Source organism: Vigna unguiculata, chromosome 3, assembly GCF_037176805.1.
Source record: "Vigna unguiculata cultivar grain cowpea cultivar isolate G323 ecotype 2 chromosome 3, ASM3717680v1, whole genome shotgun sequence".
Classification (NCBI taxonomy): Eukaryota; Viridiplantae; Streptophyta; class Magnoliopsida; order Fabales; family Fabaceae; genus Vigna; species Vigna unguiculata.
The window spans coordinates 69,733,531-69,759,785 of NC_140794.1; the positions used below are offsets into that span (position 1 = coordinate 69,733,531).

The 26,255-nt window shown below is 28.7% G+C and overlaps 2 protein-coding genes across 2 annotated transcripts; both read left to right on the forward strand.

The window, feature by feature from the left end:
• Positions 1-2,022: 2,022 nt before the first annotated feature.
• LOC114178219 (pyrophosphate--fructose 6-phosphate 1-phosphotransferase subunit beta-like) lies at positions 2,023-8,223 on the forward strand. Its single transcript, XM_028064002.2, has 16 exons — positions 2,023-2,312; positions 2,406-2,567; positions 2,670-2,791; positions 3,277-3,330; positions 3,427-3,533; positions 3,821-3,926; positions 4,369-4,432; positions 5,389-5,477; positions 5,575-5,706; positions 5,832-6,002; positions 6,098-6,213; positions 6,426-6,537; positions 6,681-6,765; positions 7,330-7,374; positions 7,692-7,760; positions 7,944-8,223. The coding sequence occupies exons 1-16, from the start codon at positions 2,117-2,119 to the stop codon at positions 8,018-8,020; spliced, it is 1,707 nt and encodes a 568-aa protein (XP_027919803.1). The 5' UTR covers positions 2,023-2,116; the 3' UTR covers positions 8,021-8,223.
• A 9,919-nt stretch (positions 8,224-18,142) lies between these two features.
• On the forward strand, positions 18,143-19,481 carry LOC114177155 (uncharacterized). Its single transcript, XM_028062410.2, has one exon. The coding sequence runs from the start codon at positions 18,271-18,273 to the stop codon at positions 19,156-19,158; it is 888 nt and encodes a 295-aa protein (XP_027918211.2). The 5' UTR covers positions 18,143-18,270; the 3' UTR covers positions 19,159-19,481.
• Positions 19,482-26,255: the final 6,774 nt, after the last annotated feature.

The window sequence follows — 26,255 nt, forward strand, 5'->3', positions numbered from 1 at the left end:
TTACTCTATTTTTTTTTTTTGCTAACTTCTATTACTTATATTTGTTTGAAAAGTGTATAGTGGAGAAAAAGACTGAAATAATCGTAACTTTTGAAGTGCACCTAAGATGAATAATTGTTAAAGGTGAAAGAGAGAAACCATTTTGAAGAAGCTTGGGAGTTCCAACAATTTCAAAATTGCACAATTTGCCATCTCTTTTATATTTTTAAGTATTTTTCTCCATTTATTAAAATTAGTCAATATTATCAATTAAAAAATTGAATTATTTTCGGATAAAATTGGTATATTTATTAAAAGTTAAAATTATTATTTTAAAATGAATTAATTCAAATAAAGTCACTGACAAACCGAAAAGTTATTTAATCAAAGAATTTTAATAAATTCACACTAAAAAAATATTTAAATAACAACAAATTTTAGTGACAAAATATTAATTCTTACTTATTTATATATTAATTTATAAACTAAAAATTATTGATAAATAAATTTTTTTTGTTATAAATAAAAAGTTATAATTAGTCTCTAAATTCATATTTAAGATTAGAAATGTAAATATTGGTTTAATCTGTGAGCCAACCTAACTCATCATAGGTTCGAATTGGGTTGGTCTCGAGAAAAATTCTCTTTTTTTATAAGTGGGTTGAATTAAGTCCAACTCACTTAACCCACGGGTTTGAGTCGGATTGAAGTGGGTTGACCCACTTAACCCACCAACATTTTTTTATAATTTTTATAAATTTATTTTGTTATAATTATTTAGTACTTATAATTATATAGGTTCACAATTTCATATTTTAAAATGTTATAATGTTGCTCGATAATATTGGAACAGTTTGAATGTTTAATTAATTTGTTTGTCATGTTATATACGTTATATGTTGATACCTTAATATTTAATTATTATCATTATAATTAATATTATAATATTTCAATTTCAAGAAATAAATGAACACTTTAATTCCACTACTGATATTAAGCCAATTTATTTTCATTGCAATGCAATACATATATAAAATAAATTATAAAAAAAATGTATGTAAGTAAGTTAACTCACTAAACCACCAACTCGTGATGGGTCTGACCAGGTTATAAAATTTTTAGCTTACTTAAAAGTGAGTCGGGTTGAGCTGACTCATCTTTAACTAACCTGTAGTGAGGCAACCCGTTTGAGGCAGATTGACTCTTTTTGACACTCCTAACTAAAGTAGTTTATGAATTTGTTTCTAATTTAGTCATTACCATCACTAGAGTCTTGAGTGCACAAATATTGATTTATAAATTAGTCTCTAATTATAAAAGTGGTATCTAAATATATTTTTTGTCACTAAAATTAATCACTGTAATAATCTTCTGGAAGATATAATTTTAAAAGAGTTTATAAAATATTATACATCGTAACTACCAATTTTTTAACTTGTTAATCATTAAAAATATTATTGATATAATTTTTAAAAGAATTACGATAATAGAAAAATAATTAGCCGAGAATACATTTCTCAACTAATATCAATTAATTTGAACAAAAATCAGTTTTCCTAAATCAACTAGGGTAATTTATGTTAACACTGCACCATACTAGTATAATTTATCATCTGAAATGTTTTTTTTTTTGACACAGCTAACTAGTATTATATAATATTAGTATTAAAAGTGATTTTTTCTTTTACATTCTGGAAAATGAAAGTACATAATTGTTTATAATAATCAAAATCAAAAGCAATTCACATGATCAGACTTTGCTTTTTTAATCGCCGTTACCGTAAATCCGCTGGTTACCAGACAAGCCAAAACTGATGACGGAATGCTTCTAAAACAATTCATAAATCATTGACAGCAAAAAATGCTTCACCAACCAAATGTCGTTACTTCACGATTCTCAACTATCTAATCTCATCGAATCTCTTTAAGTTAGATAACCTCTTTTTACCCAAAACTAAATAATTATAATTTGGTAAGCCTAATTTTTATTCCTTTTTTATTTATATTTTTTTTTGAGTTAAAGTTGGGTAAGGTAAGGTAAGTGTTTCATTTTGCATTTTACACTTCGCCTTTGCACTGGTCACTTCACACAGTTACTCACTTCAACACCGACTCACACTTTCTCCAACAAATTTCAATGGCGCCGTCTTTCGCAATCAACGGTGGCTTTCCCGGCACCAGAATCACTCCTCCTTCCGACACCGGCCGATTCGCCGCCGTCTACAGCGAGGTCCAAAACAGCCGAATCGACCACGCGCTCCCTCTCCCCTCCGTTCTCAAAAACCCTTTCGTCATCGTCGACGGTCCCCAAAGCACCGCCGCTGGCAATCCTGGTCTCTCTTTCCCTCCATTCGCTACTTCAATTTTCCGTCAACACTTCCATTTCCATGTAATTTGAGATCTTATCTGTATCTCTTCTTTTGCAGATGAGATCGCGAAACTGTTCCCGAACCTGTTCGGACAACCGTCGGCGAGTTTGGTGCCGAGTGATTCCGCTCCGCTGCATGTGAATCGGAAGCTGAAGCTTGGCGTGGTTCTGTCCGGTGGTCAGGCTCCTGGCGGTCACAATGTGATTTCTGGAATCTTCGGTAAAGGATAATTTACATTTCAATTGAATTTAATCAGAGTGTTTAATGTGTATGTTTTTATATTTATTAGGTTTAAATTTGAACGTTTGGTTTTCGTTTTAGATTACCTGCAAGACAAAGCAGAAGGAAGCACATTGTATGGTTTCAGGGGTGGTCCAGCTGGCATCATGAAGTGCAAATACGTTGAACTCACCTCAGAATATATTTATCCTTATAGAAACCAGGTTTATTTTCCTAGTTACAACTTTCTATAGGTGTAGTTGGGCACAATTTGTCATCGTCATTATTATTGATTTTATTGTTCGAATAAAAATTTAGTAGTTGCTAATTGGAGCTTCACGTATTCCCTTTGTACATTGACTCTTTAACTGGTAACATCGGCCTTTTGTTTTCTTCAAGTAAGGTTTCTGGATAAACATCTGTCTTTGACTGTGATGTTGTTTGTAATTCTTGACTTCTGAATCTGATGCCGTAAACTTTATGCTTTTGATATGCCTTCTGTGGGTCAGTCGTGTCTGTAAATGTTTCCAATTGAGTTGTCCTGCTGTAGTTGTTGCTACTTTTCCCTAGAAATAATAATCAGGAGATTGTGATGGCTAGTGGGAATAAGTTCTATTGGCAGGGTGGTTTTGACATGTTGTTGCTATTTTTCCCTAGAAATAATAATCAGGGGATTGTGTTGGCTAATAAGAATAAGTTCTTCTGGCAGGGTGGTTTTGACATGATTCGTAGTGGGAGGGACAAGATTGAAACTCCAGAGCAGGTTGGCTTACTGTGTCTGTCATTCTGCTGCTTAAACTGTTCATTTGAACTCTTGTACATCTTCAAGTCTGAATAGTAATTTATTTTACTTGTACAGTTTAAACAAGCTGAAGAAACAGTTCAGAAGCTAGACTTGGACGGCCTTGTTGTTATTGGTGGAGATGACTCAAACACAAATGCATGCCTACTTGCTGAGCATTTCAGGTTTCTATGAATGGACTTTTACTTTTGGCATGATCTGCATCCAGGAACATGGATTTCCCAACATTTTAATTTTTATACGCATGTAGTGGTCTTTAGCATTAAGGTCCATTATTTTAACTTTTAGTCAATGCTATTTCTAGTGTTGGGGTCTTCAATACCCCTTGACCTTTTTTTGGGATCTTTACTTCTCCAGGAACCAAAACATGATTTTTGCTTGTTAATTTGTGATTGATCTACAATGTTTCTGTTTCTGTTTAATTATTGTTCGACTGATTTAAATTATACAGGAGTAAAAATATGAAAACTCGTGTGATTGGGTGCCCTAAAACCATTGATGGTGATTTGAAATGCAAAGAAGTTCCCACGAGTTTTGGGTTTGATACAGCATGCAAGGTGTGTATAATTATGTATTGGTCTAATCTTTTATGCTATTGTAATATGTAAAAAAGGCAATTTTATCTTTGCAACATGAATAATTTGCATAACACAAACTATGAATGGGAATATCTTACTATATAAACAGGGAGTTTTTGAGAGAATCGGATGCATTACATTTTTCCTCAGCAATGCAGTCAACATTTTCATAGAATTTTTTTTAACCTTTAATGTGGTCCTTGATTTTGTATATAATTTGTTGTATGTTCCATGAGTGGTACTTTTCTTTTTAATTTTATCATATGGTGTGCCATCTGGTTGGTCTTTTTGTGATGAATAGTCTTATGATATTTAAAACCCCCATTCCCATAAATTCTCTAAATAATGTTTTGTAGTGCTTATTCTTTTAAATATGCATTTCATGCTTGCATGTTCTGACCCAGTTTACTTTTTTATATAGATTTATGCAGAAATGATTGGCAATGTTATGATAGATGCCCGATCAACCGGAAAATATTACCATTGTAAGTATCTGAAAAAAGATGGAAATATTTTAGAACTATAGCAATTATAGACTGGATGCTTTGCTGAGGGTTACCAATCTTTAATGCTTAACTTAGGACATTCATGTTTGCTTCCGTTACTTGGATATGTACCAATTGCGAGTACCACTTCTTTTTGATTCTGATGCGAAAATATGAAGTCAGTTTCAATGTTCTTTCTTTGGATTCTAAAATTGCAAAATCAACTATCCTAACGATGAAAGTATGGTATTGTGCTTAAAGGCCATTATTTGCTGCACATGCCTTATTCTTTTGACTCAAATATCCTGTTCACCCATCTGAATTTTATGCTTTGTCTGATAGACAAGAGTGAAATAGGTTAGATGGAAATAAGTCGGAAGAGTAGAGAAATAGATGAAAAATAAAGTAGAAACTAAAGTTGGAGATACTCCCCGCCATTCACGTTGCATCAAATCCAATCTTTCATGAGCAGACTACACATTGAAATTGATTGTTATTGTGAGAGAAGGTGCCCTCAGAAGAAATCATCATTGACTTTGTGAACTCTGGGGACCAACATGCAAACATACTCACTGAATCACTGAAGAACCCTCATATTGATCACATTTTTAACAAGTTTAACTAGTATGACATACATGTGTTCCTACTTGAGGGAAGTGTAAAAGATATGATTTGATCATAGTAATTAGGGAAATATGTACACCTGATAATGAGGATAGTCTCCTTTATTAGCCATTATAAGATTTCCCTATATTATGCTTTGAATGATTATAAAGAAAGGATTTACTTTTGTGATTAAATGCACAATTCATAACGACAAAGAAAATCTTTAAATTTCATGACGTTTTATTAAGTCATTTTGCTCACTCAGTCTTTCTCTCACGCACTGTGTGTACCTGTTCATTTTTGCTGTACTGAGTTTCAAACATTGGGTAAGAGATGGCACATGTATGCAGTTGTTCGGCTGATGGGACGTGCTGCTTCACACATTACACTGGAATGTGCTTTGCAAACTCATCCAAACATTACTATTATTGGAGAAGAGGTTTCTAATAAAGCTTATCATTTTATCTATGTTTGATCAGTGACTCGTCAGGGCTCTCATAAAAAAATTGACTTGGCATGCAAATATCTTATTTCAGGTTGCTGCCAAGAAGATGACGCTGAAAGATGTCACTGACTACATTGTGGATATCATTTCTAAAAGAGCAGAGGATAATTATAACTATGGAGTTATTCTTATCCCTGAAGGTCTAATTGATTTCATTCCAGAGGTAGCTATTCTTGCTAATCATAATCATTCGTTTCTCCCTGTGTGATGATGCTTTGGATCTGTTCATCTACAATCAAACGGAAGCACAGGTCAATGATGTCACTTTTATATTCTTTTTGTTTGCAGGTCCAACACCTTATTGCAGAACTCAATGAAATTCTGGCCCATGATACTGTGGATGAGGGAGGGCTGTGGAAGAAGAAACTCACTGATCAGTCATTAAATCTTTTTGAACTTTTACCTAAAGCAATTCAAGAACAATTAATGCTTGAAAGAGATCCGCATGGAAATGTTCAGGTGCTTAATGGTGTTATAGTGCTATGCTTGCTGTGTTTATCTTGTCCTGTAATGCAATTTGACTGAACGTCAATGCTGGTATTTCTTTCCAATAGGTTGCCAAGATTGAAACAGAGAAAATGCTTATTCAAATGGTTGAAACTGAGTTGGAGAAGAGAAAGCAACAAGGCACATATAAAGGGGGATTTAAGGGGCAGTCCCACTTTTTTGGGTACTCCATCTAGTTTAGATGATTTCTTTGGTTTTGAAGGTTTGATGATATGAATTGTTATGAAAATGAAAAGTAAGAGGTTCTGTGTTTGTGCTTTACAATTTGTCTTCATCCTGGGTTAAGAAAACTTTCTTTTAACCATACAATAGCTATCATTATCTTTGATTTCTTTTGTTAGAGGTTATAGTTACCTGTACTCTTAAAATATGCAGCTACGAAGGGAGATGTGGCTTGCCAACTAATTTTGATTCTTCTTACTGCTATGCATTGGGTTATGGTGCTGCAGCCCTCCTGCAATTTGGGAAGACTGGATTAATATCATCAGTTTGTGCCAATGTTCTTTTCATTTATGTTATGATTTCAAATTAAATATCTCTTCTAGATTGGTTTTAATGGTTGTTTTGATTTGTTTGATAATACTTGGGCCATCAACTCAGTATTTGGATTTGCTATGATATTTTGATCAGGTTGCGAATTTGTGTGCTCCTGTAGAAGAGTGGACTGTTGGTGGAACTGCACTCACTTCACTGATGGACGTGGAGAGGAGACATGGTATGCGTTGTGATCTATTGGACCTTTTGTTTTGCTCCAAAACCTTTTTTTTTTTGTTTTTATTCGTTACACCACATTTTTTCTCCATACTCACGGTCCATTTGATAGGAATGAAAGAAATAAGTGAGAAATACTAAAATAGGATGATGGAAAATAGAGTGTAAATGAAGGTGTTTTCTTTAAGAAAAATAGGAAAGATAAATATGTGAGAAATGGAAAGGTACCTGATAAGTTTCACAACTCGCCTCTCGTTTCTCTTCAATCAAACACATTATGTTGTGTTTCCCACCTATCTTTCACCTTTCCACTCTATTTCCCTTTTACCAAACAAAGGGTTTGGTCCATGTTTATGCCCAAATGTTTTTATAGTTTAGTATTCAGTACTAATATATTTTAAATTAGAAATATATTTTTAGATGTATTTTATGGACTATCAATCACAAGGAATTGTTTCTTTTGATACTGATGGCAATATTAAAATTCCTGAGAATTTGTGTGCATTTCATTTATTTGAATGCTTTCTCCGATGTTCTCTGTTAATAAATTGTGAGGTTATCCTTTTAGGTAAATTCAAGCCTGTGATCAAGAAGGCAATGGTGGAGCTTGATGGTATGTATGTATATATGTTCATTCTTTCTTTGCTCCCCAAACTCACTGATAACTATATTTTTCGTTCGCATGGAAGGGATAGCAATGAAATGAAGGAGAGAAAATTAGTCTTTTTTATGGGTGAATATTTTTTACCTTGTCATATTAATAACCATGACATGGTTGATTGCTCAACCTTCAAGTTCGTGTATGCAGAATTTCAGTTCTTTATAAATAAGAACTTTTCTGTGTCAGATATTATTGTGATTGTTTCTATAAATTCTCCAATTTTGTTGGATACTGATCGATTACATACATTTTTCACGTTGAATCTTCAGGGGCACCCTTCCAAAAGTTTGCCTCCTTGCGGGATGAGTGGGCCCTAAAAAATCGCTACATCAGTCCAGGTATGCACTGACAAGTTTATGCACTCATTGTTTATTTTATTTTTTTGCACCTGCCATACTCTTTTCTTTAGTTTATAACTTGTGTTGTCGTTTTTGTTTGTTAGAAACTATAAAATAACGCGGTAAGTTGCAATTTATTTGAATGTTGAAGTGGAGAAACGCTGATGATAGTTATTACTGTAGGTCCGATTCAATTCACTGGGCCAGGATCAGATGCTATCAGTCAAACTTTACTCTTGGAGCTTGATGCACAAGCTTAGATATATTGCGAGTCCTTTTTTGATGGTGGCAATTAATGTTTTTCGGGAAGTACTGCAAATATAATAGACCGGAGATTAGTCAAGCCGTTGTGTTTTTCACTTTGGAACTTTGCTATAGAAGAGTTTATGCTTTAGTCGATGTGTATTTATTGTAAACTCCTGTTGCCTCAGCATCATCGACTTATGTGTATGTTCTGGGAATATTTCGCTGCGTGATATTCTAGTTCAATGTTCATTTGTCTCACCATTTAGGTGCCACCACCGCAATGGTGATGTAAATTTAGTGCGAATTTTAAGGTGGATTGTGTTTGCACAAGAAAACCAAATGGTCTGTTTCAACGCTGAGTATTAAAACTCTGCGAAGTTGACCAACAGTATCGAGTAGTGATTATCGCAATTTACAGAAGAAAAATCCTTATTGCTAACTACTTGAATTAGTTTATTTAGACATAATATAAGTAGATTTTAAAAGAGTTTTTGAAAAATGTAATAGTTGGTTTTCGGAAATATTATTTTCCACACATATGCCTAGAACTTTGGATTTGATGGTCTATATTCTTTGGCATAAATTCAATGTAGCTTGTAAAAATAATTTCTAAGGAAATAAGAATGTAATTTTCTTATACTTCCAACCGACATGGACAGGAATTCATTGCTTTACTTTCTGTTCGTTTGAAAGTCAACTGTCCTGTATCTATAAATATTTGCATGCGTACAAAGTGTAACAATCGGAGTTTTATTTGTTTTCTGTTTTGGGCGTGGTAACTGACCTTATTTTGCTTGCGCATGAATGTTCCTTGTTTCGCTTTCTTTTCTGCTTGGAGAGAGTAGAGATTTCCTTCTACCGGAAAAAAAAATGTAAAATTGAAAATGGGAAAATGATTGTTGACAACTTTTTTTTTCTTAGACAACTTTTTTATTTTACAATCCTATCGAAAAAAAAAGTGTAAAATTGAAAAAGAAAATGTTTTTTATCTTACTAGGGAACCATGCTCATTTAGTAACAATAAGTTTATCATCCTCGTACACAAAAAATAAAAAAATGTAATGTGATTAGAGGAAAAATAATAAATATTAATAAGATATACGGTATATTGCGCTATACATATTAATTTGAGGTGATAAGATTGATAACATGCATTCAAATCAACGAAACATTGAGTAGTGAATGCTTTCCCATCTTGCTGAATATTTATCGAAAACGTTCAAGGCCATAGCCATCTGAAGCTATACTCAATCACAGCTAAACCTAAGTGTGTTGCATGAACAGCATGCAAGAATTAGAGACAGTAGATGTACATCAAAACGTACGCATCTATTTCTTTTTCTTTATAAAATTATATACAGAATCTTACATTCAGCTACAGCCACCACATGCTGTTCATCTATCAACTCAACCAACTTTAAGGTATACGACTCAAATAATTACACAACAACACACGCACACTCAAATAGTCAGTGTCAATAACTATCTTCAGTTATCTTTTAGCTACTTATTCTGTGTTAAAGAGAAAAAGAAAGGTTTTTTTTTTTTTTCCTTTTACAATAAAAGAAAGAGGGTACAAAAACAGTAAAGGTCTTTCCTGTTATTCGTGCATGGAGCAACGAGTGTCCCGTTCAGATGGAACTCATTGACATTGACAAAATAATGTCGATGGGTTATTCTGTATATTATATCTGATAAATTATTTTTCATAAATATTGTCTTTTAAAAAATAATATTGTTCAGAGTATTATATAAAATTAAATGTTTTTAATCTTCTAACTTTTAATGCAAAATTAATTTTTTTCTTTTTTTAAACTTTGAATCTTATATTTGTCTATGCCAACATTGTTTTTACAAAGGAAATTTCACGGGGAGAACAAACTCCAATGAGACCTGAGCCTAACCAAATAAGGCACTGATACTACTCTCAACCCAAAAACCTTAAGACAATGAATTTATGGGTCTTTATTCTTATATAGTGCTTTATTTTCTCATTTCTAGCCAATGTAGGACTTATACTCACACTTGAATTTCCAACAATATCCCCTCAAGGGTGAGTTTCTTCAACCACATTAGTACACCCTCTCCAGCGGAAGCATTCCCAACTACGAGTACTCTTTTTCTGCCATTTTCTAGCCAATGTGGGACTTAGACTCACACTTGAATTTCTAACAAACATATGAATATTCATGATATGATATTCGTCACATAAATAATTTTTTAATGACATTTGATTAAAAATAATAGATTATTGAATTTACAATTAAACTTAAAATTAAAAAATTAAAAATATATTTAACTCATATAATTATCTCTCTAAATTTTCTTAAATATATTTTGTAGGACAAAAATATCATTTCTAAGGGTAAGAATTATTTATCATATTGATCTTTATAAGAAAATCTTTTTTTTTTTTGAATTTAACTATTAGTTTAAAATTATTTTAGTCCTTAAACATAAGAACATATTTAGTATCATGCTATGATGTATGGATACGATATGTGTATTGGATATGACATATATATGATTCGTTGATACATTTATTTTGAAAATAATACGATATGATACGAAATATATATATATATATATATATATATATATATATATATATATATATATATATATATATATATATATATATATATATATATATATATATATATATATATATATATATATATATATTGAAAAGTGTAAGATAATTCTTTAAAACATGATAAATATATCATTGTTATTGTGTGAATCTAAATTAAAATTATATATATTAAAAATTGTCAACATAAAAAATTATATACATGTATACATGACCCAAATTAAAGTATCGATATATCATAATTATGTTACATTTTTTTATACCAACAACCCACGTCCACAAAAATATCATAACTATGAATGTTATTTATAAATATACTTAAAATATGTTTGGCTACATTTTAATATTCTCAAGATTTTTTTAAAAATTTTAAATAGAATAAAGTAAAAAAAATACAACAAATTAACTTATAATATTATACAACATGAGATTAAGTATCTGTAGGTAATTTAATAAAAGTGTGAGTGACATAATAAGCCACCTCAATTTCACCACCCAAACTATTGTATCTATTTACATATTATAATCTAACATTCTTAGTCAATATAAAATTTTTAACAAATATTATAACTTTTTAAGTCATAAATTTTTTAGTCAATATAAAATTTTTAACAAATATTATAACTTTTTAAGTCATAAATTTTTTAATTAAAGTGATTGACATGTAAAATAATTAGTTTTTTTTTTATTTTAAAAAATTTGTGTGTATATTATATACCTTTGTGTTGGGAATAGTCCAAGTGTGAGTCAAAAGTCTCATATTGGATTAGAATAGACAAAATTAAACATTATATAAGAATAAAGACTTATAACACCGTTGTCTTAAGATTTTGGATATAAAAGTGGTGTCAAATATTTTATATGTGTAAGACTAATATCATATAAATAGAACCATAATCTTCCATATGACTATAACCATAACTCATATGAAAAAATATATATAACCCAACACTATGGACACATTATATTTTGACTTAAATCATTAAACATGGAAATTGAAAATTAACATGTAATTATTTTATTTTATTTGAAACGTGTGTTATAATAAATATCAAAAACACAATGGATGGAGCCTAAGATATTTTTAGTGTTGCTTTTGTAATGTTGTTATAAAAGGCGTTTCTTTGTGATGCTTTTTACTATTGATCTTTTTGGTTACCACTTGCCAATATATACCACTTAATTTTGTGCACCTCTTCCACAACATTGAACAACTACACCAACTTCTATCCATAATTGTACGATGAACAAATAATGTGAAATTATGGATTTAGATCCTAGTGTTTGTTGTTTCTCTCATAATACACAAAAATAAATAAAACAGATTCAACGTGTGTGCTGAGTTCGCTAAACACAAGTTAACACAAAGTTCAAAAACTCGGTTAACTAAGTATTACGTTGAGTCCGTTTTATCAATTTTATTTTCCTGTGTATTCTAAGAGTTACTACACTAATTTATTCATTCATAGTACTATAGTAAAAAAGCAAATGAGTTGTTGAGAAATATGATTGGAAAGAAAACTGTAGCAAATGAATGATGCATTAGTGAAACTGAAAGTGAAAGTGTTTTTTTGATAGCAACCATTTGAAACATTTAAATCATTAGACTTTTGCCCTTCATTATCGTGACTTTTCCTTTTGGTTTGTCTTTGCCATAATTATTGGATAATAACAATAATATTTTCTCAACATCAACCATTTGGTTTAGATATGACAATTTGAAGCAATTATGAAAATATTTAATATTGATATTTATTAATATTTATTAAGAAACCAAAAACATACTTAACCCTTTAAATTATCATTATATTTATAAATTAAATTGTAATCTTATGAAAAAACATTAAAATAAAAGCTAAATCTTTTTAAAATTTATTTTTATAAAATTTAATAATATTCTTATTATTTCCCTTTATATGGTGATTTTCTACATTCTTCAACAATTACATATTTTCAACATTATATAACTTAATATAATTTCTAAATATTATTGGATATTCTGAACATATTGTGTACTCAAAGAAGCATATTAATGGTTAGGAATTGTTCTTTTAAGATGAATTACTATTGAAAGATGATAGAGAGTGATGATTTGAGAGATTTTTCGTGTTCGTTTTTAATGAATGAAAAGGAATGCAACGTGCTGATTTGGGAGATACCTCACCATATTGCATCTTGCTACCAAGACGATATTCGAGAGTGATCTTTAACATTTCATCAATATGTCTTAACACTCTACTTCCCTTTGATGTTTGATGTTCCATAGCATTTCCCTATCTTTCCACCGTTGTTGGTCATTGACGGAAAGACACGAAGACAGCAATAGCGAGAAAGTCAAACTGGATTACTGAAAGTGTGTTTTTGAAAGAGTGAATGGATCTGGATACATTTTAGTTGGATCCAATTCCAACTTTGAAAGTTTTTGGTGCATTTACCCAATTCCATTTTTCTTGTATTCGATTCCAAAATCATGACTTTTCTTCTTTAACTTGAATGAAATACAAATAAATTAAAATATTAATTACAAATTCATGACTTGCAACGCAAATAAATTATATTATAATATTTATTTTATTCAAATAATAAATATTATTATTACAAATATTTATTTTTTTTGCGTTAATAAAGAAAAAATAAAATAAAATAATTAATTTTTTAAATCAATTATATTATAATATTTATTTTATTCAAATAATAAATATTATTAATAATTTTTTGGGTTAAATATGTTTTTTGTCCATCAAGTTTCAGTGAATTTTGAAATTAGTCATGCTTTCAGATTTTATACAAATTTAGTGTTTCATCTTTATAAATGCGTGAATTTAGTCTTTCTTACTAAATTTTGTTAACTTTATTTGACATTTTAAACGCATTTTATGATAATATTTGAATTAACATTGAAGCGAAAATGTGTTAAATAGTGTAAATAATTCAAATACTATCATGAAATGTGCTTGAAACGTCAGATAAATTTAACAAAAATTTGTTAAAATGATTAAATTCACGCATTTTTAAAGATTAATGACTAAATTTGTTAAAAGTTTTGAAGAGGGACTAATTCAAAATTTCACTGAAACTTGAGGGATCAAAAACATATTTAATCCTAATTTTTTTATCATAAAAAAAAATTCAAAATTAATTATAACTTATCTAAATATCATTTTACATTACTTTTAACATCAAGGACAATTTGGTAATCTTACTTTATTATCTACTAAATTTTAATTTTTATTAGTCATATCATTCAAATCCTTCACAAATTTAACTATCAAATCAACTTCATTATCATCTACAAATCTCTTAAAAAGAACAATATAAACTTCACCCTCAAATCTACCCAAATCAATCTTTTTTCTCTCCCTAAAATCACTCATCTCAAAAAAAACACACCCTTAGTGTGGTTATTGTAGAGAAAATAGTTATCTTCTGTCCTATTTTTTTGAAAAATAAATCAATCAATCAAATATATTTATCTAAAACAAGCATTAGTCCCACTTAATACTAATGATGGAATACTTTAGAACCGTTAATTTTCTCTCCCATTTCATAAAATTGAGAATATTAAAATACACAAAAATGACATCAAATTAGGACATTTGAATTATAAAAATGAACAAATGGGATTTGATAGTTTGTAGTTAGTATCTACTCATAAACTCAAACTTATTAAAATCCAAATTGATAAATTTAAAACTTAGCTTTTGTCTTTCATAAAATTCAGTCTCTACTCATATTGATAGAGTAGGGCAAATCTTATGAAACCTAGAGAAGGAAGATTTGATTGCATGTGAGTCGGATTTAATGATATCATTATGAAAATCTCAAACATTGAATCCTAATTATTAAAACACCAAACATAGACATTGCTTGCAAATATTGCAGGAAATTCAAAATCTATATGATTGCTGAGAATTTAGACAAAGATATTCATCGTTTCCGTATGGGTGAATTTGGATAAAACCTAATGAAGTAGCTTCAGAGCGAGAATACCAAGCATTACAATAATCTTAAACTGAAGTATTACGAAGAAAAACAGTAGTTAGATTGAGAAAATTGAGGATTAAAATAGTAGTAAGAAGAGAACAAGTTCCAAAGGATTGTACTTAACAAATGAAGACTTGAAAGAAGAAATTAAAAATGTGTTTGATGTTTTCGAAATGGTTAATGGGTAGCATGTGATTTTTCCCGAAGCAGTGATAATTGGTTGTGAGCTTAATGGGCATTAAGATGAGTTGGTTGGTGAGCATCACATCGTAACTAACAACACAAGAAAGAAGAGTGAGAGCAAAAGTCATTCAGAAATGAATATTGAATTGAATCAGAAAGAAAGAGGGAAAAAAATGAGCATAAAAGTCAATAGGGTAATTATGGATAGAGGCAATCGAGAACGACCATGCCTTAGTTTTGGGAGCCATGCCCTCCGATATACCCTCCCAAACCTTATATATAGGTCCTTTGTCCTGTGCTGTCTTCAATATATAGTTATGCTTCTTTCATTTTTTATGTCTAACGAGAAGGAACGTGGAGTTCAGATTTTTTATTGACTTTTTTTGTGTTGTTCATAGTAAAAAAATCAACATAGAATCCAAATTCAAAATAAATGATACTTAACAACAAATAACTTCATATATCACCTCTATGTCTTCCGATGTTACCAACTTTTTTAATGTTTAATCGAAATTTATGTCTCTTTATGATGTTACATGTACAATGTTAAGTTAGGGTTTGCTTCAAAGCGTACACTCACGTGTATGTATATATATAAACATGTAGTTTTGTTTTCCAAAAACATAAAAGTCACTCGTATGTTATTTACAAAAATTATGAGTATATATAGTCGATAGTGTAAAAAGTTCTTACATTATCAAATATAAATAAATTATTATATATAATAAGTTTGTCAATTGTATGCTAATTAAAAAAAAATTATAGTCATGCATGTAAAAATGAAAATAAAACGTATAATTTGTTTTAAACTAATATAACACACTATAGCATACTATTAAAATTTGGAGATGATTCTCCCAAAAATTTCCCATTTATTCTATCCGTTTGAATATGATTTCTTATTTGTCATTCTATACATATTACTTATATGTATAAAAATAACTAATCACAAGTCATTTTATAAATGGTAAAAAACTAATTTGTGTTCCAATAAATTATTTATGAGAAAAATATTATTATTATTATTATAAATTTTATTAATAATTTTACAACACTATTAGTAAGCAAACGCGTGATTTATCCATAAGAAAAAATGGCATTGTTTTTGCCTTGGCATCACATGACTCCTCTTTTTGCCCCCAAACAAACAAACGCCATTAACACTACCTTCCACTTACCTTTAGTGGGCCCCACTTCTGTGTCCACTAGTAAGGGGCCCACTTTAGATTTTACGAAACGAATGGGCTTGAGCTGGAGCCCATTTACGTTTGGGTTTCTTCTTAGGCACTTCTCTGCCACTACATGACAACCGTAATAACCGTCTCATTTTGATGCAGCCACCCTATCCCATGTCGCCATTTCAGAATTTAATGATTCATTTGTTTTATTTGCTCAATTTTATTAAACACAAAAATTATCCAAAATTTCTATTCATATTTTATTAACATATCTTCGTGTGCCCAAAAATTTTAAATTCAAAAACAAAAATACTCTATCAACAAGAACATAAATGATAAATGTGATGAAAATTGAAAATGCAGATGAAAAATTTTCAGCAGAGCATGATTGGTGTGTAATAATAGGGATAAAAGTCAACATTCACCAATTGGACACTATGGTTTGTCTCATGATATTGTTGATATGACATTATTCTACAACTGAGGAACCATATATGCATTGGTGTAAGATTCAGATTCAACCTTTTTCTCTATTTTCATACAAAACATTGTATTCATGTTATCTGCAAACACGTAACTACAAAAAAGGATTCCTTTCTATCATATTCTATCATCATAATAGAATATCCAAGAAGATAAATGCATACTAGTAAAGTTGGTGACTCTGAAAATCAAATTTGTATCTAATTTTACGTAATACACCTAAACAATGAACTTTGGACTAAAAATACATTGAATTCCATAATGATAATACAAGAAAATAAAAATAATAAAAAGACCCAATATGTGTCAATAAAATGCAACTTATCAATTATATATATAATATATGTAAATTAGATCTAATATAAAGATGTCAATAAAATCACTTTGTTTTACAAATTAATATAGTCATAGGATTATAAATTGTTGTTAGTTATAATTTCTAAAATATAATAATATCGTTATAAAATAAAAAGTATTGAAAAGAAAAATAAATTATACTTACAAATAATCTATAAATGATAAAAAAAAAAGAGATAAATAAAGCAAAAAGTAAAGAGAATACAATTAGATACTTGCCCTATATAAGGGTCCAAAAGTATGAAACAACAAATGCCATACTCCTTATGTTACCCTTTTGTTATGCAGTTTTTATTATAATCTGATAAGTTTATAAAACATTGTGAATTTTTTTTTTCAAAAACTGAGTATTAACATAAAATATTAATATATAGAAACTATGATCGATGATTTTAGATAAAATAATGATATTTTAATAATTTTTAATTCATTATTTCAATATTTTTTAATTACTTATTTTGTTTTTTTAATAATATAAAGTGATGATTCAAGAATAATTAAAATAATAGATTAAAAGTAAAAAAAAATTACCATTATCTCTCTATGAATTTTCTTTTTCGAAAAAAATTAAAAATTATTTTTTTAGTTTAAAAATGTTTTACACAATCGTATTAATCCATCGTCATTACATTTTGACGTGTTATGATTTCATTTGTTGAAATGATACATGTACGAAGGTAGAATCCACGATAATTTCCTATTCAAAGTGTACAATATGGGTAAAAATCCTTGCTATAATCATATTAATTCCAATCACGCCTTTTAAATCATACAGTCCTGGTTACTTGAGGAGAATCATTTTTTTTTTTTAACTTTAGTTAGAACCAAAAAGGACTTAAAATATTGAAAATTATTTGGTAGATTAGTTTATTTTATTAAATTATATATGTATATATATATATATAAAATAAAGTTGGATAAAATTAATAGTGGAAGGATTAAGAGAAGAGAAAAGATAATGTGATGTCACATCTTGGAATAAGCATTGCAGAAGGAGATGAAAGTGGGGTTGGGTGTACCAAAGCTCTAGCATATGAATGGCTGAGTTGTTTAATTAAATACAGAGTAATTATCCTCTTTCCAACCAATAACTATATGCCAAATGGCATGCTTTATGTGACACATGCCCTTGCCTGCACCAAAAATAGCCCTAGCCTTCTATCTCTCTCACAAATAAGATGAAATCTCATTTAACACTTTAAATTTCATTTCTTTTAAGTACATATTCTATTAATTGTGTTAATTGTATAAATGATTGAAAATTTGACATTATCTACAAATAAATTCATTTAAAAAATATATTTCTCTTCACTTAATTCTATTTCTTGTTAAAAGAATAGAAGTTAAGGAGTTAAGTGTAGTAAAAATAATTGGAAAGATTTTCCTTTCTCTCATCACATTCACATCTCACACACCAGCTCTTCAAAAAGCCCAAATATTGTTACTATCATCTTCACCACCTTCATTTCTCACTCTCAGAATCTCCATGGACACCAATGGAAGAAGCAGAAACAGTCCTTGTGCCTCACCAGAGTTCGAGTTCTGGATGGTTCGAAACCCCTCTTTTCCACAACCTAACATTCTCTCCGCAGATCAACTCTTCGTCAACGGTGTCCTCCTTCCTCTCCACCTCCTAAACAAACCCCACCCGTCACAGACCCCACCCGACCCAGAACCGGAACCAGAACCAGAACCGGAACCTTCCCCGGCCATAACTGACTCCACATCCGCCGCCACCCCCTCCAAGCGCTGGAAAGACATTTTCAAAAAGAAAAACGCGGAAAGCAGCAACGACGCCAAGAAGAAAGAGAAAAAAAACGGCGTCGCCTCTTCTGCGGAGCTCAACATCAACATATGGCCATTCTCCCGGAGCAGGTCCGCGGGTAACGCGGGGACCCGACCCAAATTATTCGCTCCGGCAGCCCGTAAAGCAAACAGCGCACCGTGCTCGCGGAGCAATTCGGCCGGAGAATCCAAGTCAAGTAAGTGGCCCAGCAGTCCGGGCCGAGCCGGAGTCCATCTGGGAAGAAGCAGCCCAGTCTGGCAGGTCCGCCGTGGGAAGAATCCAGAACCTCCGCCTTTCCACCACGAAAACAAACCGAAAAGTCGCCGGAGCAAACTCAGCGGGGGCGGGTGGAACAACCCAAAAACAAAGGTTTTGAATTTGAATGTCCCAATGTGCATCAGTTACAGACATCACTTGACGTGCAGAAGTGACGAGAATAGTGCCATTGGTGTCAGAGGCGCTTCGGATAACATCCCTGGCAGTGACAGTAACAGTGGTAACAGTAACCCAGCTCATGCCAATGTTGGGGGTAAGCTTTTTAACCTGCGCAGCCTCTTCACCAAAAAAAGCGTTGTAGCCTCTCACTAGTTCGTTCTCCTTCATTCTTCTGATTTTTCTGCCTTCCACAGTATATACATCATCATATAATATGTGAATTGTTTAGTATTTAGTTTACTAGTGATGTTCTTCTGAGTTTAGTTTATTTTTGTGTGAAAGAAAAAAAAAATGAAGCTAGGAGTCTATGTTTTGGTACAGGCTTTGCGCGTAACCGAAAAAGGTAGCTGTTTGAGGCTACAACTTAGGATTTAAAACTAGATTTTGTGTTTTGTTATGTTCCTGCGATGCTTTATCAGAATGTATTTATTAATTGTATTCTGACTTTTCCCACTTGATATCTGCAAGTGGGGTTATGACTCTCTCCTTTCTCGCTGTTTATATTTTTTAAAACAAAATTTTCAATTTGTCCTTTTCGTTCTGTCTTTGTGGTCAGAACTCGCCAGAGGATTTGATTTTGGTATTCGAGAGAGCAGAGTATATTCCAATGCTCACCGCAGCATGTGTGTTTATTTTCAGATAATTTCATTTTAATTATTAAATATATTTAAAGCGTATAATAGTTCCAACTTAACTTTAGCAACAAATCTTTATGTTACCAATTCAATTTGGTAACGAGTTTTATACACTTAGTTATTGGACACGGACTTGAGTTTGAGTTGTGATTGAGAGAAACCGTATTTATTAAGCAATTCTTATCGAGTAAAATTACCTATTCTTGTGATGTTTAAACCTTTTCATCTTTATCTTTGGAAGAGAAAGTATTTTAGATAGTCTTAATATTGTTATTCTCCTTCTATTTATCTTTGAAAATTGCATCTTTGAAAATTGTTTTTATGAAAATTTTATTTCTACAGAAATGTTAAATGATTGGTATGACATGTAAAACTATATAAAAGAAAGGAAAAGCAAAACAGAAAATTTATCTAAAATGAAGTAAAAACAAGGATGGTGAAAGAGGGTTTGGATGCCAAGAGAATGATTCTAGCTATTAGATAAGACACATTTTTATTGACAATTTATAAAATTAAATAAACTTACTATACATAATAACCATGTGTTATTGAATAAAAGAAAGTTAACAGTGTTAGTTTATGTACTATTAATTCGATAGCTACGGTGAGAATTAATTGCACTACCTGTACAGAGCTGATCACTTGAAAGTTAAATTTCTTTAGAACTATTTAATAAATTAATAAAGAAATTTTTATAAAAATGTCTGTTTAATGAAAAAGAAAAAATTTGACACCACTTAAAAATATTTTAGTTTTAATAAGTCGATCTATTTGAACAATATGATAGTAACATTTGACAATATTTTGAATCATTTAACTTTTGAAATTCTCTTTTCAAAATAAGATGTGGTATACCATGTTTATAAAGTTCAAGAAGTTTAACCTCAAAATATGGTTTGTTTTGTCTAAAAACATAATCCAGTCTTTAATTTAAGCCCAACTGCGGATCCTTTAGAAAACGAAACCGGCGACTTCTTCATGCAACTCAATATTTTAAATGATACAATTTTGAGTATAAAAAATATATATTTGAAACTGTATAATCTGAATATACAATTTATATTCTTTATTTTAGATTTTAGATTTTATAATTTAAATTTATTTCAGATTCTGAAATATATTCAAATTGTATATTTTGTAATTCAAAACAAATTGGGGATAAAATTAAAATTTTAAAACATATTGAAGTGCATGCATGAAAAAATTATGGAGCTGCATGAAGAAGTTTATTTTATTTATTTTTTACTTCTCGTATGTTTTGGAATGAATCAAACTGTCTTTTGTAGTGAGAGTTTATATTCCAGATTAGGGTGTCAAAAATTATGTTTTGTATAAAGATTGGGTGTGTGAGTAGCAAGGTGTGTGTGAGAGCAACATGGCCCAATAATGTGAATAAGTGACAGGGTAAGTCCATACGTGCATCTTGACATTAAGATATAATAATGTTTGTTGATTTTTTTTTTTCTCTCCTTCAACTTTTCTCTTCTGTTTTTTGTTTAGCATTCTTTACAAATTCAAGGATTAAAACTCTTCAAATACATTATTTAAAAAATTAATCATATATTAGCTATGAAATTTAGTAATAATAAAATTGATATTAACATCACCATTATTATTCTTATAATGATAAACTGATATTATATTTTATAAAATAGTAATTATATGTTAACAATATGTTATTAACATATTATTATTATATGTTAACAATTATTATAGTTAATAAAACTATTATTAACAATATGTTATTTATAATAATAGTATTAATATTGAGGTTATTATTATTATTATCATTATCATTAGTTTATAACTAATTTTTTAAATAATGTATTTAAATTTTAGAATATTTTGTAATATTATAAAGAAAGCAAAAATAATGAGAGAAGATAATTTTTTCTAATAAATATTACATCAGAACATGTTATTCACAACTTATAAGTATTTATATTTTTACTGTAAGAAATGGTCATTATATTCATAAAAGCAAAACTAGTACTTATCCAGGTGTAATGAGCATCCAGTAACAAAAAGGAATCAAATTTAGGCAACAAAAATGATGTTTATATGATAGAAAATGATAGGTTAACAAAGTTTATTTATAAACTTTGAAAAACTAACTATTTAAGTAAAAAAGTACTATTTTATTACTTTATTTTAGTTAAAAAAATTATTTTAATTTTATTTATATAAATTTTCTCAAGTTTATCAAAACAAAATTGATCTAATCATAATTTTCCTTATATGATAGATGAAATTCAAAATGAAGCTAATCACAAACTTTAAACATCAAATGATTGGAAGTCCCTTGATAAATAAATAATAATGACAAAGAATTGCATATGTTGTTTATGGGCTAATAAAATAAAAATAAAATAAGAATATTAAATATAAAAAAATGGAAAGTGTATATATAACTTTTTTTCAACGAGAAAGTATTTAAGTGAAAAGACAGTAATGATTAAAAACAATAATAAATTATTATTAATAATTATATTATTTCATATAATAAATAAAATAATTGAAAGATAAATATAAATTAATAAATTAAATAAAACTGATTAATTTAAATTTTGATATTTTGCCAATTAAATTATTTTTATATAGTTTTTTAAAACATAAATTCTTTATTTATTAAATTTTATAATATTTTTTTTATTTTAACTTAAAATTTACTTTAACTTTAGTTTGTATTTCAGAAAATATTTATTTTAAATTATTTATAGTTTTGTCTCAAGTTGTATGCTGGGTTTTATTATTTTAGATTTTTTTTTTTCTAAAAGAGACATTGGAAGGATTGGAAACTAGTTACTCATGAAAGAACATATATAATATTATGATATAACTTTTACTTTTAAAAAGAAATGTATTTATGGATTTTTTTTATATTATTTAATATTTTCATTTGAAATTTTGATCTTATTATTGAATTCCTAATAAATTTAAATATTGTAATTTGTTTATTAAAATTTTGGATGATTATTTGATATTTTTAAAATTGTGGACAGTGAATTTTTTATATTGTAATTTTAAATAATATAATTTATTGATTTAATTAAGATAGATTATTATTATCATTGTTATATTTTTAATTATCGTAAGTACATTGGCTTAAGAGTTGAGGGTTAAAAATAATTTATTTTTAGATTAAATATATTTTTGGTTCTTAATTTTTAATGAATTTTAAAATTAGAAACAACTCTGAAAAGTAAATTTTATATATTTTAATTTAAATTGTATATTCTTACTTATATGTGTTTTTTGGTTTAAGATAAATATAGATATAGATATACATGTCAAAGAGAAAAGTAAATTTTAAATCACTGTATGTGGAAGATATTTTTGCAAAAAAACCATCTTTAATGCCATGAATATATAAATAGGTTGATGGAAGCACTACTTTTTGTCCAACAGAGCACACAATAGCACATCAAGTCAACATAACCCAATTACCAATCATCACTAATTGCTTCATGTTAATATAATACTTATCTTTCTTAATTACAACTAAACATAACTTAACAATGATTACCCCATCAAATCTAGTTTTTAGTTTTCCGTTGTGCAACCGTAGCTACCACCACCTTCCCAATTCATCTTCCACCATTCCAACTCCTTACTAATCAACTTTACACGTGAACACGTGTATGGTCAGCATAAATTCTGAAGCATTCCAACATAAAAAAATATTACTATATTTTACAACAAAAAAATGTACTTCAAATTCTTCTGTATCAAATAGCCTCTGTCTTATCTCAAGACCCAAAAATATGGAAAAAAAGATGAAGGAGTGGTGCTCTTCCATTAACGAAAAGCTAAATATGCTTATGAGAAAGCAAGATTTTAGTTTTGCTTTATGTTGGAAAATTGTGAACCAAGTGAAGAAACATCAATTATGTCTCGCACCAATTTCTGAACTAGTAACAAATTAAATTAAGTTCAAAAAAAATAAAACAAAAGTGACGTTAGTGGAGGAGAATACTAAGTAATAACTAGAGTAGTACAAGAAAACAAGAATAGTAATTAAAGTAGGGTTGTGTTGTATTTATAAGTTATGGCATACATGATACATATACATACATACTACATAATAATATAAGTAGGATTAAACTATAGCTTAAGAAATTCCTTTACTTCAACATCAATCAATTTTTTTATTTTATTTTAGTTATTTTCTTTTCTAAAATTAATTATGCAACATTCACATCAATGAGTCATTCATATGTTAGATATATGTTAACATATTGTTTTAGTAAAATTTGAATGTGAAAGGCTAAAATAAAAGTAGATGTATATAATTTTAGTGAAATTTGAATATGAAAGCCTAAAATGAAAATACATATGGTAAAGTAAAAGAGAGTGGATTAGTGATAAGAATATGTGAAGTGAAATGAGTGGAACCACGTAACATGCTATGAACAGGAACAGACATGCCATAAACAGAAGGCCAATAATATCTTTTCCCCTAATAGGACGCAACTTTATCATGATTTGAGTATAGATATGACTCCTTAATCAAATCACAATAATCATCAACATAAAAGTAAAACATTAATTATAACTTTGTCATTTTAATATTAACCAATTAAATCGCTAAATCTTGGGGATTCATGTCAAATTCAACTGTTTGTTTCAATAGTCACAGTTATATACAAGATGCTTGCCTCCTTCAAGACCCATAAACCATGAAGGGTCACTTTTATATTTATATTTACTTAATCTGCATTTTATTTGAGTAAAAATATTTAAAAATATCTATTATAGACAAAATTCTGAATTCCCACTTAAAAGAAAAGTTAAAAATGTTATTGTCCAGTGAATTTTGGATTTATTATATTTCAAAATTTTGAATTAATTTAGTTCTTTATTTTTCGAAATATGTGGATTTAGTTCTTTTAATCAAATTTTGTTAGGTTTGTTTGATGTTTCGTATACATTTCAAAATTATATTTGAGTTGTTTATATTGTTTGACATATTTTTGTTTTAATGTTAAATCAAATACTATTATGAAACGTGTTTGAAATGTCAAATAAACTTAACAAAATTTGATTAAAAGAATAAATTCACGTATTTCGAAGATAAAAGACTAAATTGGTCTAAAATTTAAAAATGGATTAATTTCAAAATTTACTGAAAATTAAGGGATAAAAACATATTTAATCCCTTAAAAAAAGAAAAATCAGTATTATACCAAGGAAATTTTAACTCCAATCATATTATTTTGGTCTAATTTCATCAACTCATCACCTGTTTTTTTTTTGACAAAAATTATCAATAATTATAGCACATTGTGTAACCTCCATGTTTAAAGCACTACTACGCATAGGTTAGATTGTTTAATACAGGCAAATAGTGGGGATGAAGTATATATATATATATATATATATATATATATATATATATATATATATATATATATATATATATATATATATATATATATTAATGTAATAAAAGAATACAATATTAGTACATTATATTTAAATATGTTATTTTATTTGAATTGTAATATTTAAGGTAATTATTAAACACGTGTTCTCCTTTAAATATACCCTGTTATTTCTTTATATCACAAATTGATTCTCAAGGGTCAACAAAGTTATATACATTAGACTGTTCTTTCTTACATATGTCTATGATATGTGATTTTAATAACAGTTAGTATAATATTACTTATATAATTAATTTTGGCTTAAATACTTTTTGGTTTTCATTTTTGTAGTATTTGTTGCGGATGATCCTCATTTTTATCAAATGTTTAAAAATGATGCTATTTTGATCGAATGTTTAGAATAGTCCGAATTAAACTTTTAAGTAATTTAATTTTTATTATTTTGAAGTTTCAGATCTAAAACCCAACTAAATAGTTGGGCGATAAAAAAGTTCAAACCGACAAAAGATTTCCAATTCTAAATTCAATGTCGATTGCTTTGATAACGTTTTCAATTACTTTTTAACCATAATTTAGACTTCAATTATTTAAAATACAAATAAAAAAAAGTTTTACTATACAAGATGCTACAAAAATAAATATAAAATTAATTCTTGATACATGTCTATTGAATATAATATTATTTGTAGATTGTTAGAACTCATTAGAAAACAATTTACATAATATATAATACGCAAATAATATAATATACAATATATATATATATATATATATATATATATATATATATATATATATCCATTGTAATTCCAAAATTAATAATATATTCACTTTTTATTTAAATCTTTACATTAAAAAACAATTTCAGATGTTAAAATTAGTTTTGAAAGTAATTTAAAAACAATTAGGGAATCATGACAAAATGAGAAAATGGTAACAATTATATAATATAATGAAACTAGAATCATACTTTAAAGACACTAAATAATAAGAATTATCTTATATTTAGATAAACGATGGAGTAAAAATAAAAAAAAGTATATAAATTATTTTTTATGTAATTTATTTATTTTTCATTTTCTTAAGCATGTGTTTCTTTTTGTTAATTTATTGTGTAAATGGGCAAATATGCAAGTGGGTAATCGAGGCATAAAACATCTTATTGTCTCGGTCCAACTAACCCGAATCATAAACATGCATTATGCCTCAGTTATACAACCAATCGAGG

Excerpts from the sequence above, each read along its gene's own strand:
- LOC114178219 (XM_028064002.2), top strand. The coding sequence starts at position 2,117 with ATGGCGCCGTCTTTCGCAATCAACGGTGGCTTTCCCGGCACCAGAATC. Across the intron at positions 6,214-6,425 it reads GGGCAGTCCCACTTTTTTGG|CTACGAAGGGAGATGTGGCT; the intron begins GTACTCCATCTA and ends TAAAATATGCAG. Across the intron at positions 7,375-7,691 it reads GGCAATGGTGGAGCTTGATG|GGGCACCCTTCCAAAAGTTT; the intron begins GTATGTATGTAT and ends TTGAATCTTCAG.
- LOC114177155 (XM_028062410.2), top strand. The coding sequence starts at position 18,271 with ATGGACACCAATGGAAGAAGCAGAAACAGTCCTTGTGCCTCACCAGAG.